A 12,253-nucleotide genomic window follows, 5' to 3' on the forward strand; every position below is an offset into this window, starting at 1 on the left:
AGATCATACACTCACAGAAAAAAATGGTACAAAAGTTGTTACTGTGGTGGTACCCTTACTAATATGTACTATTTAGGCACTATTTAGGGGGTAAATAAGGTACAAAGTTGTACATTTTGAAACGGGTTGCGCTCTTAAAGCTTTTGTACCTTTTTTCGGTACCTTATAAAAATGCTCTACATGTATCAACTACTCAGACATGGGATATATTTCCCATATAGATTTTTCTTATTTCTTAAATAATTAGGCCTACTTTTGGTATTCCGTCATTCAGAGTACGTGGTTTCATCCGTGGAGCAACATCCTATTCATCTTCACCAGACACATGCAGGTGCCCTAGATACCCCATGCAGATACCCCATATATTTACTGCAGATAGACCACAGAGACACCGCCAAAGCTGAGGCCGGTGGTCCCATGCATATGCAAACAGCACAGATGAACAATGTGCGTGTGTCACGCCCCGTGTAACATGAAAAACAGGAAACAGCAAAGCCATGGAGACAAAACAAAACTTTTCCCCAAACATTTGCGTCAACAGACACACAGATCAGGTTCTGTGGAATCAAAGCTAAATTCGATATGCGGTGTAGAGTAACCAGAGGAGGGTTTAGAGCAAGGGTCTGTTCGAGGGGTTTGAGATACATGCGCGAACAGGTGGCGGAAATCGCAGCGAGGCTGAATAATTCCATCCCATCTGTATTATCAAAATGCACTTTTTTGTCCTTTTCCTTTCCCAAAACTCATTGAGTTCCACTTTGAGCTCTAGGAAGTCTGGTTGCTTGTTCTTTAAAGGTGGAGGAAAAGTGTTCACTCCTCTGTTTTCTCAAAGCCACTTCCTATTTGACGGCCTATGTCAATAACTCGTGACATGCACAAAGAAAGCATACTGTAACAGTTAAAGAGCGTGTGTGTACAAATATAATCTGCGTTTTACTCTGCACTTCTCTCTTATTGCCTCAGTGAGAACTTGAGACCTGAGCATTATGAATTTCTCCCTCTCACGTATCAGATTTCCACCAACACACACACACACACACACACACACACACACACACACCCTGCCTATGAGGAGTCCCTCGCTTTGGTGCTGTTTAAAACAATTCTTTGTTTAATTTCTCTTACTTCCAAGAAATGAGACAAAAGAAAAATGGCAAACGGAAAGAACAAGAGAGATACGGAAGACTGTGGCCTTGTGGAGGATTATACCTCCGAGAGAGATACAGAGAAGAGGCGTCTGACAGGGTTGCCTTCATCTCCGTCTGCTTTCATGTGCAGCATGGTAAAATAAGCCCCGTGCTGGTGATTGCCCCGATGGAGAGGGGGATGAGAGAAAGAGAGAGAGAGAGAGAGAGAGAGAGGGAGAAGAGAAAGGAATGTACACAGCAATAGGCAGCCTAAGCTGTAAAAACTGAAAGCTGAGAATACAGGCCGGATCGAATATCAAGGAAGGTAGATGGAAATGAAAGCAGAGCATAGTGGTGGGGGAGAACGAGAGAGAGAGAGAGAGAGAGAGAGAGAGAGAGAGAGAGAGAGAGAGAGAGAGAGAGAGAGAGAGAGAGAGAGAGAGAGAGAGAGAGAGAGAGAGAGAGAGAGAGAGAGAGAGAGAGAGAGAGAGAGAGAGAGAGAGAGAGAGAGAGAGAGAGAGGGAGAGAAAGAAAGTGATATTCAGTATGAGAGAGGGACAAGAGAAAAAAGCAAGAAGGGAATGGAAAAGTGTGGGTTGGGAGGAGAGGAGAGAGAGAGAGAGTAAGACTGGGAAAGAGAGGTTGGTCAGAAGGAAAGTTGGTGAAGGGAGGAGGGAATTTTATCATGGTGTACAGTGACCTACTCTCGTTACTGCGCGCAGGGTGTCCGATTCCCCCCGCCGTCACAATCACGGCAAACAGAGAGGGAAGGCGGCAGAGAGGGAATGAGATTTGCTGCTTCGTATCTTGTAACTTTTCTCGCTGATGTTTCAGTCTGCCGTGAAAAGAGTTCTCTCCAAACATGTCCGATTTGATTTTGTCTCAATAGGGGAGCAAATACAGTGGTCTGTTTTTCTCTCTCTTATCTCTTTTTTCTTTTTCATAGAGATTTTTTGGTTTTATCAGAGCGTGTGTAATTACTGGGCGGCCTTCAGAGGGGAGGAGCGCAGGGGATTTCAGATTGCAATTATGTGTATGAGTGACGTTTAGTGCAGAACCCAGAACATTTGACAGAATTCATGCTGATCTGCAGCACTTTACAAAAAAAGACAAACACACAGCAATGCTGCACATAAGGACGTTTTAAACTGTCAGTTTTCCTCTGTGCTTTGTAACAACATTTTCGAAACATTCGTTTTGTATTGGTCACATGTGCACGCATAGATTTGTCTATGCAATTGGATTGGATGATTGAAAACACATTCCAGATTCAAAGGATAGAATAGCTTAGCATTAACCTTTTTATTGTGTCACTTTAATAGCTTTTTCTCAATTTTTAAGAGTGTTTAAATGTTTGGTTTGTCTAGAAATGTATTTCTCTCTCTCTCTCTCTCTCTCTCTCTATTCTTTTAAAAGGATAGTTCACCCAAAAATTAAATTTCACCGTCAAACCCATAAGACCCGTTCATCTTCAGAACACAAATGAAGATCTTTTTGATTAAATCTGAGAGAGTTCTGTTCCTCCACTGACACTTTGATGTGGGGCTATAGATAAAGATTATTTTGATAATCGATTAGTTGGCCCGATTATTTTTCAGATTAATCGGATTAAAACTTTTTTTTGACAAAACACACTATTCCACATCCTGCCTTATACTGCCCTTCAGACAAACATGTCAGCCAAATGCAATGAAAATATACATAGTGAATGTATCCAAAAATTAACCATAGTTTTACTATAATAAAACCATGGTTAATTTTCGTAAGGGTATAGGCCATAGGGTATATATCTGTGCTATATGTGCCAAAAAGTTACTAAGCAAAAGGAGAGTTTAAATCCCTACATACAAATGATATTAAATAAAAACAACACACCACAACACACACACACACACACACACACACACACACACACACACACACACACACACACACACACACACACACACACACACACACACACACACACACACACACACACAGTAACCTGTTACTGTAATTTCCTTATCCTGTAAATATGCTATAAGGAATGTCTTTCATTTGTATTCAATTACAGGCTGGTATCACTTTACAGTACTATACTCTTGAATTACATTTTGACTTTTAAAACTAAATTTGGCATTCAACAGCAGATATTTCAGCTAAATGTGTTTTTGCGCTGAATATTAATTGTCTGCCTCTCTACGGCTTTCTATCTGTTTGACTCTTTAAGTGAAGTTTGAAGCTTCAGGACACGCTATCATGCAAAATGCAAATACTTGTGTGAATTACATTTACAGATAAGTCAAAGCACATTGCATTTAATGTTTTAGCTTGAAGTTTAAAATAAAGAATTGTCATGTTTTGGGCGCTTGGATCATGTACCTTTCCAGCAGCAGCTCACTCGGTTTTCACTCCACTATTTTAAGATGCACATTTTGTCCATAGAAACGCGTTATTCAGTGCTGTAATTTGACGTGACTGGTGGAAGTTTTCCTTGCACAGAGGGCAGACCCGACTAACCAAAAATGAGAATAATTGTCGATGATTTTTATCGATTTCATTGATTAGTTGTTGCAGTCCTGAACTAATCTAAGTTGAGCGATTTTGTCAAACATTTTCTGAAGAGACACGGTCGCTTTATTTGATGGACAGATTTAATTTAGGCTTTTATTCAACTTACCTCAAACGTGAGCTCAAGCATGTTCGCTTGACGTGCAAGAACCAATGAGGTTCATTCTCATGTGTTACGCTGCACGCATGTTTGAGCTTCCTCAAGAACCAGTGAAGTTAATTCTCATGTTACGGAGGTGTGTTCTCCATGCCAAGCAGGGGTGTATTCCAGAAAGCAAGGTTAACTTACCGTCAAGTACACCTTGAACTCTCGGTTGATTAACCCAAACCTTGCTTACTTGAGGTATGCTGGTTCCAAAAATGCGTCCGGAAGGAAGTTCAGGCAACTCAGATTATGTTCCTGGTAAACTTACAAGACATTCTCAACAGAGCGACAAATCGATGATTCACCATGGAAACAGATGCTAAGGCCCTGTCCTAAATGGTACCCTAAACCCTCATGGTCTTTCTCTGAGTCCGCACTTTCACAACGTAATGCTGCTTTGACTGCTGGTCCTCTGCGTAGCTCGCAAACTTGCGGGCTCAGCTGAAGTGCGCATCGAGGGCGCATAGCAGCCGCAAAGGAGGCACTCACAAGCACACTTCTTTAAACTTAAAGGAAGAATGGGACACCCTCCGGCAGGGATGTCCAATCCTGCTCTTGGACGGCCACTGTCCTGCAGAGTTTAGCTCCAACCCCAATTAAACACACCTGAAACAGCTAATCATGGTCTTTCTAGGCATACTTCTAACAGGTGTGTTTTGCGGCAAGTTGGAGCTAAACTCTGCAGGACAGCGGCCCTCCAGGACCGAGTTTGGACAGCCCTGACCTACGGTTTTGTGGACTTAACGGACATGAGCACGCAATAGCCATTGTAAGTCCACAAGACCGAAAGTGCACATGAAGTGTGCTATTTGGGACAGGGCCTAAGAAAGAGTGCTCCATTCTACTTCCTTCTTCTTCTTTTGTTTAAATGATGATTTACATAACCTATTTAGTGCACAGAGCCACCAATTTGGTGGTTATGCAATCATTTTTTTCAATGTCTTCATTTAATAAGTCATCTTTATTCACTGAGAATAAGGGTTATATTGTTTGTTTGATGCTAATTAATTAAATTCAGATCTATGGGTGAGATGACAGTAAAATAAATATATTTGAATTGCATTTACATTTAAACTTATTTTTATTTCTTTTTTATTATAATTCTTTAGAATTAAAGGTTCCGTTCTTGGCGATTCCATCTTTCAAAATTTAGTTAAATTATACATAAATAATACCTGTAAAATTATAAAGCTCAAAGTTCAATGCCAAGCGAGATATTTTATTTAACAGAAGTTCCCTTTCAAAGCCTACAGCGAACGGCCGGTTTGGACTACAGCCCTGCACTTCCTTCAGGAATGACGTCCCGCAAAATAGGGGCGTGGTCTTGTTGCTCTCCCATGTGGAGAAGAGCGCCCATTCAGCTTGCATCTCCCCATTATGGTAAGAGGCGGTGTCATGAAAAATCCTGTCCCCCTGTGAAATCGTGTCCGCAAGGACCCCAAGAGCGATTCTATTGGCTGAAAGAAATTTTAATAGGTAATCTGTTCAGAGCCTGATTACAATTCTTACACAATCGCGTTTTGATTTTTGCTGTTTAAATTGTGTTAAAATAGTCTTTAATGTCTTACAAAGCATATGTTTCATGTATTAGTAGTATATAACTGAAGCTATAACTGCTTATATAAGTATATAATTCAGAACATGTTTTTGCTCCCATTATAGCAATCAATTAAATATTTTAAATAAATATTTTACGTGTGTACTTATTATGGCAATGAATTCATAGTTTATTAGTTTATTATTTAGTTATTTTCAAACAATTAATTGTCCAGAACCATGTATAACAACTTTTGATCAGGCATTTAAAACCGCTACCAGCGGACACGATTTCACAGGGGGACAGGATTTGTCATGACAGCGGGACTTTTCCGGGCAAAGTGCGCTAAGCTTCTGTCCAATCACAACACGGGAAGCGCTGGCCCAATCAGAACTCGTTACGTAATTCTGAAGGAGGGACTTCATAGAACAAGGAAATCATCAGGCCGTTTTTAGGACAGAGAAAACAGTGGTGTACAGATAAGTCAATTGTGTGAAAAATACTGTTTTTTTACACGCGAAACATGAACTCATGTTATATTACACACTGTAAACATAATCAAAGCTCCGAAAACACGCGAAGAACGGGACCTTTAATATATAACATTGGTTTGGTTATATTAATAACTAATAATATAAAACACATCTAAATACCTCTTAAGCAAACTAATCCTGGCACATAACCTGCTCCAGAGCATGAAGAGCCATGGTTACTACATACCCTTAAAGTTACCTCCGTTTTTGGAACCGAAAGTTGAGATTATCCGCTAATTTACTCTTAAACATACCCGGGTATGTCACATAATCTGCTTTCTGGAATACCCCCCAGGTTCGGTTGAGCTTCTGTTTATGCTCGCAGATCAATGTTTAAATGTAAATAAAAGCCTAAATTCAAACGGTTTATCATATAAAACGATCAAGTCTCTTCGGAAAACTTGGACTAAACCAATCAATTTATAGTTTTATGGTATCTTTATTGACTTTTTGAAGCGTCAGTTGTGTAGCTGTCTATGGGGAAAACTCAGATTTAATCAATATTATCTTCATATGTGTTCCGACAATGAACAAAGATCTCACGGGTTCTGAACGACATGAGGGTGAGTAATTAAAGACAGAATTTTCAATTTTGAGTGAACTATCCCTTCAACTCCCTTTCTAATAAATCAAAATTTTATACATTTTTAACGTGTTTGTGTGCCCTTGCTTATATTACATTTTGGGGACCAAATGTCCCCATAAGGATAGTAAAACCTGAGATCACCTACATTGTGAGAACCGTATGGTGAGAACCAGTGGGTCCCCACTTTTCAAAAGGCTTATAAATAATACAGGATGAGTTTATTCGAGAAAGTAAAAATGCAGAATGTTTCCTGTATTGGGTAGGTTTAGGGGCAGAGGCAGTGTAGGGGGATGTAATGTACAGTTTGTACGGTGTAAAAGTGTAAAATCCATTACGTTTATGGAGAGTCCCCACAAAGATAGTGGACCAGACGTGTGTGTGTGTGTACACACTGTCACTCTGGTCAGCCCTCTTAAGGAAATTCTGGGCACCTCTAAACTCAGCTCAGCTGGTGTTCCCAGACAATCAGGACTCCTGAAGTGCCTAAAAACTTCAGAGCAGAGCTCAGGTGATTCTAGATTGATCCGTGCTGTGCTGATACAGTCTAGTAGGTTTTCCTGTGGACAGGGTGTGATTACTGCATTGTGACTGACCTTGTGAACTCGATCCTAAAACAGAAGCCTCACCTTACAGACCAGAGGCAGGGGCAGGACAGACACCTGGTGGCCATTCAGAGGAAGTGCAGGGAAGGAGTGGAGAAGGGCTGTTCAACAGTTTGTCCTCGAAACAAACATGTGCTCATTTTTAAATATGCTGTATAACGATTCCAAAGTTATAAAACATTATTTGTTTGTTTGTTATGCCTCAATAAGTATTAATCCCTCATTTGGCCTGCTTTCTTTTAGATTATAGCTATGTCTGTGTATGTTTATTAGGCTATAGCGCTGTAGTTTACGCTGGAGAGTAAATTTGTTATTATACTATGTTATTTACTATAATAAATGTTAAGTCCCATCCAAACCACATTAACTATGTATGTATATATATACCACAAAACAATAGTATGCTGCTTGAAAGTGAATGCGATTGATTGACAGTTTCTATGTTTGATTGACAGTTGTTGACTCGTGTCTCATCAGGTCCCGTCCAATCGGCCCCACCCAGGGGCGGGGCAGGCAGGCAATCTCCATGGCAACTCGCCCTACTTGATGGTGAGAGCCTCCCTTAGATTGACTAAAACAGAAAAATTAAATAATATATTAAAAATAAATAATACATATATGGAAATAAATAAATATATGAATTTGAATGTTTAAATGCTCATGCTGTGTGTCTTAGAAATTGAGATTTTAAAACAGATGGTAAAAAAATAAAATTATACTAATTGAATATAGCATATATTTAATGTGATTTTATATTTTTAATGTGTCTTAACTACCAGTCATTAGAGTATTAGTAGACTGTCTGGTTAATATCTAACACTTTATTTTGATGGTCCCCTAACAGACATTCTAACTGTAGTAACTACAACAACATGTAAATGAATCTACTGACCTGAACCTAACACCTCCTAACTTAACAGTCTACTAACACTCTAGTAATACTCTAATGAGAGTCAATTGACATGTTACAAAGTTACCTGTAGTTAGTAGAATGTGGACCATCGAAATAAGGTGTAACCTTTGATTTACACTGAAAAACTAACACCATGTGCTCTCTATAAGCAAACATTTACATATTTGGCATGTATAGCTACTTTTTTGGAGGTGATGCCTTAAAATTAGTCAATTTTGAAGATTTGAATAGGGCGACTGGGTATTAAAATCTGAACTCAAAGTATGACCCATGTTTTTTGTCTAGTATGTTGATGCTACATTGTGCTCTGCTCCAGTCAGCTCTGATTTGTTAATAATGCTTATCTCTGGTTGTTTGGCTTAAGTGTTGTCTGCAATATGTTTGTTTGATGCCCTGGTCAGTCTATAGGCTCTCCAGAATTAGTTCTTAAAGGGATATGGAGCTGAAACATTTGAAGCTATTTTCAGTCAGATTTTGTCGTTGAGCTACTGTAGAGGATTTCTTGGATGGAACTACTTTTGGCTGGTTCACAGTAGCCATGCAAACATAAGATTCCCTGTGGAGATTTTTGTTTATCCGCATTGCAAAATCTGCCACTCAGAGTTTTGTCTTTTTTACATCGATTGTCTCAGTGCAGTGCACCTCCCAAACAGACTGCAATTATTTACTCTTTCAGATTGCCCCTCTCTCTCTCTGTGTGTGTGTGTGTGTAGGCATGTTCTGTAAGAATAGATTATCAAATCAATAATTCTCTAATATCATTTTATTTTAGTAGATTTAACCTATGATACATAAGCAGTATCTGGAATGTCATAAATTAGTTGAATCCTTACAGATAAATAATAGATAAATTAAAAATGTTGAAAATTGTTCTCTTACTCTCTGCAGAGTTTTGCTGAAAACACCATGAATGAGTTGCTTGGATGGTACGGATATGACAAAGTGGAGTTACGAGACTCAGACGACATAGAGATCCGCAACTACCCTGACGGAGAAATGCGGCAACACATCTCTGTCCTGAAAGGTGAGATCTGACACAGATAGACCAAGCAGGCAAAATGAGATTTACACATAGCAAATAGATGAAATCGAATGCTAGCACACATGGATGAAAAACCACAAAGTACACATTCACAAGTTAGGGTCAGTAAGATTTTTTTCTGGAAAGAAACTAATACTTTTATTCAGCAAAGACGCATTAAATCGATCCAAAGTCATAGTCCAAAGTCACAGTAAAGATTTTCGTACTGCTGCAAATGATTTCTATTATCAATTAGTCAAAGAATCCTGACAGAAATGTATCACAGTTTCCACAAATATCTGTTTTCATTTCAGCTTTGCTATCACAGGAATTTTACATTTTATATTTAAATAGTATACATTTTAATTTAAAATTAATTTTAAAATACATTCAAATAGAAAAGTAATTTTAAAGCTACACTGTGCAACTTTTTTAGTTTATTCATATATTCAAAAATATATGTGCTCATTAATGTATATTTACTTCTTTCAAGTAATAAAGTATTCTCGTAAGTTTATAATATGCCATTGAAAATACATACGGGTCAGGGGTTCAAATGCCGGTCGCCATGTTGCCCCTCCATCTTGAAAGTACATTAGCCAAAGAGCGACATACCCGTAAATTCAAGCTTCGCCTTTCGCGTTTTAACACTCGATGGCACCGTGTTGAATGTGAAGAGGGGGATTGCCATGTTAATCTTGGACTAAATCGGCCACCCTAGAAGTTAAAACGAAATCAGAATTGAGAGGAACACAAACTATTATTCACTGGATGGTCATATACCTTTTCACCGCTAGATGGGGGAAAATATCACACAGTGTAGCTTTAAATTGTAATTGTACTTTAGAGTATTAATATATGTACTGCATTGTGAGCCTGGGTGAGCACAAGATTCTTACAAAAAAACTAAACTTCTGAATGGTAGTGTCATTTTGATTAGTTGTCTAGACAATTCCTTTTCTTGCTCTGCAACCGAGTACTCTACAAACTTATACATTCAGAGAAAATTTCAGTATCTAACTATAACTTCTAGACCCTCTGAACACTTGACACTAATATGCAGATTTTTCTTTATCTTATTATCATCCCTTAATTCCCCATAGGTTCTTTGTAGCAGGTTAATTTCACAAACCTGTTTGCCACCGGAAAGAGCCTAGAGGGAATTCTGGGATGTAATAAGACACAAAATCCTGACAAGGACAGGACCCAAAACAAGGACTGTCAGATTTTAAATGTTGTTAAATAGAGAATGCACTGTTAAATTCCTGAACTTCCTCTGTCGTTCCCCTGAGAGCACTCCGATTAACCCACAGCTTTATCTTTGCACCGTCCATGCTGTCTCCTGGCTGGCCTCCGTGCCAGAGCATTAGAGAGTCTTAAACTGTCAGCCATTTTTTTTCTGCGGCCCTGTGGGGACAGAGAAAGAGATGCGGAAACAATGAGCTGGCTAATTCCTTGCTAAGTCCATACTCCAGCTTCCATTAAGGAAAATGGTGATTTAGGCGTGAGACGGTTCCCAGCTAGCGTGCACTCCGCCACATTTCTCCAACCTACCATGCCTGCCATGTGACGCTCGGCGTAATTACTTTCCTTCAGTCAGACAAATCCGCAGCCACAGATTACGATATTTCACTATTGTTAGTTGACGTTGCTGGAAGTGGAGAGATTAGGTGAAGGACAATCAGACTTAATTAACTCGTTTAGCTGTGATCGTCTCTAAACGAGCCGTTAGAGTAACAAATGAGCTTTTCTGCTATCTAGCAGTAATCTGTTTGGGTGCTCTTGTTGAATCTTGCCTTATTTGCTTCAGGTGTAGTATGGGGATTTCTTCTCGGGACGCAAGAGCTATTCAATCATTTTTCTGTAATGTAACAGGTCAAAACAGTAATATGAGGTGTGCGTTTGAGATATGGCTTGTCTCAGGCTCCAGAGTTGTGAATGGCATGTGAATTTAAAAATGAAACGCTAATGATGAAGAAAGTTAGTTGTGTTTTAACATCTTCATACACAGTAAATTGAACATACTGTACATGCCACGCCTTTAGTCTGTATATAACGGTTTAAATATTTTTTGTTTTACTTCTGTTTTGCTTTACTTCCCAGTAAAACAGCATATTCAACAGAAGAAGAAAAATTGTGCTGTCAAATCAGTTAATCAGCATAAAAGTTTACATCATATGTGTGTGTATATATATATATATATATATATATATATATATATATATATATATATATATATACATATACATATATATATATATATATATATATATATATATATATATATATATATATATATATATATATATATATATATATATATGTATATATATATATATATATATATATATATATATATATTCATGTATGTGTGTGTGTATACATATATACATATATATGTGTATGTATATGTACACAGCACACGCATACACAAACACACACACACACACACACACACACACACACACACACACACACACACACACACACACACACACACACACACACACACTAACTAATGTCAGCGGAAAAGAAAAGCAATTTTAGAGGAAGAGCAAGTTATTTGATCTTGATTAAGCCACATCTTTTTGAAAAATTTGGAAAAACATCGACCATGGTTTGTTCTCAGGATATTTTTTAGAATGTAAATAGAATCCATTATGATTTCTTACAATGAAACGATCATGGCCATTTGAATTTGATGACAGTCAACCCTAACAATGACATTTCACACAGCAAATAGCATAGATTCCTCTAACCTCGTGTATTTCGCACTGTGACTGGTTTGTGAGAGATAAATGACTCGCCATTACCACTCTCTCCTCTGTAGAGAACTCTTTGCCAAAAGCATCCACAGTGGAGAACAGCAGTTCACCTCCACACGCCAACAGCTCTAGCTCTACTCCGACATCACGGAATGGAGTGACAGGCGAAGCGTCTGTAAACCCCTCCTCCTCTAAAGAGCACGGAGGCCTGCCAATCATAGTGCCCTTAATCCCGCCCCCTCTGATCAAAGCACCAGCAGGTAAGAAACACAAATGCACAGACAGTATGTGAGTTGAGTATCGAAATAATACACACACATACAACTGTACAAAACATGTTTATGGCATATTGGCATTTCATACTTTCTTTTTAATGCTGGGTAAATGTAATCCTTGGATAATACTTTATCTGTCAGGTGTCAAGAATTCACACTGTACATTTGTGAACTGTGTGTTACATTCTTAATTGCA

General features: G+C 38.6%; 1 protein-coding gene across 6 annotated transcripts in view; it reads left to right on the forward strand.

Moving 5' to 3' along the window:
* Positions 1-12,253, forward strand: part of sobpa (sine oculis binding protein homolog (Drosophila) a) — a 48,701-nt gene that overhangs the window by 3,790 nt on the left and 32,658 nt on the right. For 4 of the 6 annotated variants that reach the window (XM_067420789.1, XM_067420790.1, XM_067420792.1 and 1 more), the window contains exons 2-4: positions 7,561-7,632; positions 8,885-9,020; positions 11,848-12,042. In XM_067420789.1, coding sequence (XP_067276890.1) covers positions 7,561-7,632; positions 8,885-9,020; positions 11,848-12,042 — 403 coding nt within the window. The remainder of the gene's footprint in view (positions 1-7,560; positions 7,633-8,884; positions 9,021-11,847; positions 12,043-12,253) is intronic. The other 2 variants (XM_067420791.1, XM_067420793.1) reach the window with 1 other exon arrangement.

The sequence above is a fragment of the Pseudorasbora parva genome, chromosome 17 (genome assembly GCF_024679245.1).
Source record: "Pseudorasbora parva isolate DD20220531a chromosome 17, ASM2467924v1, whole genome shotgun sequence".
In the NCBI taxonomy this organism is placed as follows: domain Eukaryota; kingdom Metazoa; phylum Chordata; class Actinopteri; order Cypriniformes; family Gobionidae; genus Pseudorasbora; species Pseudorasbora parva.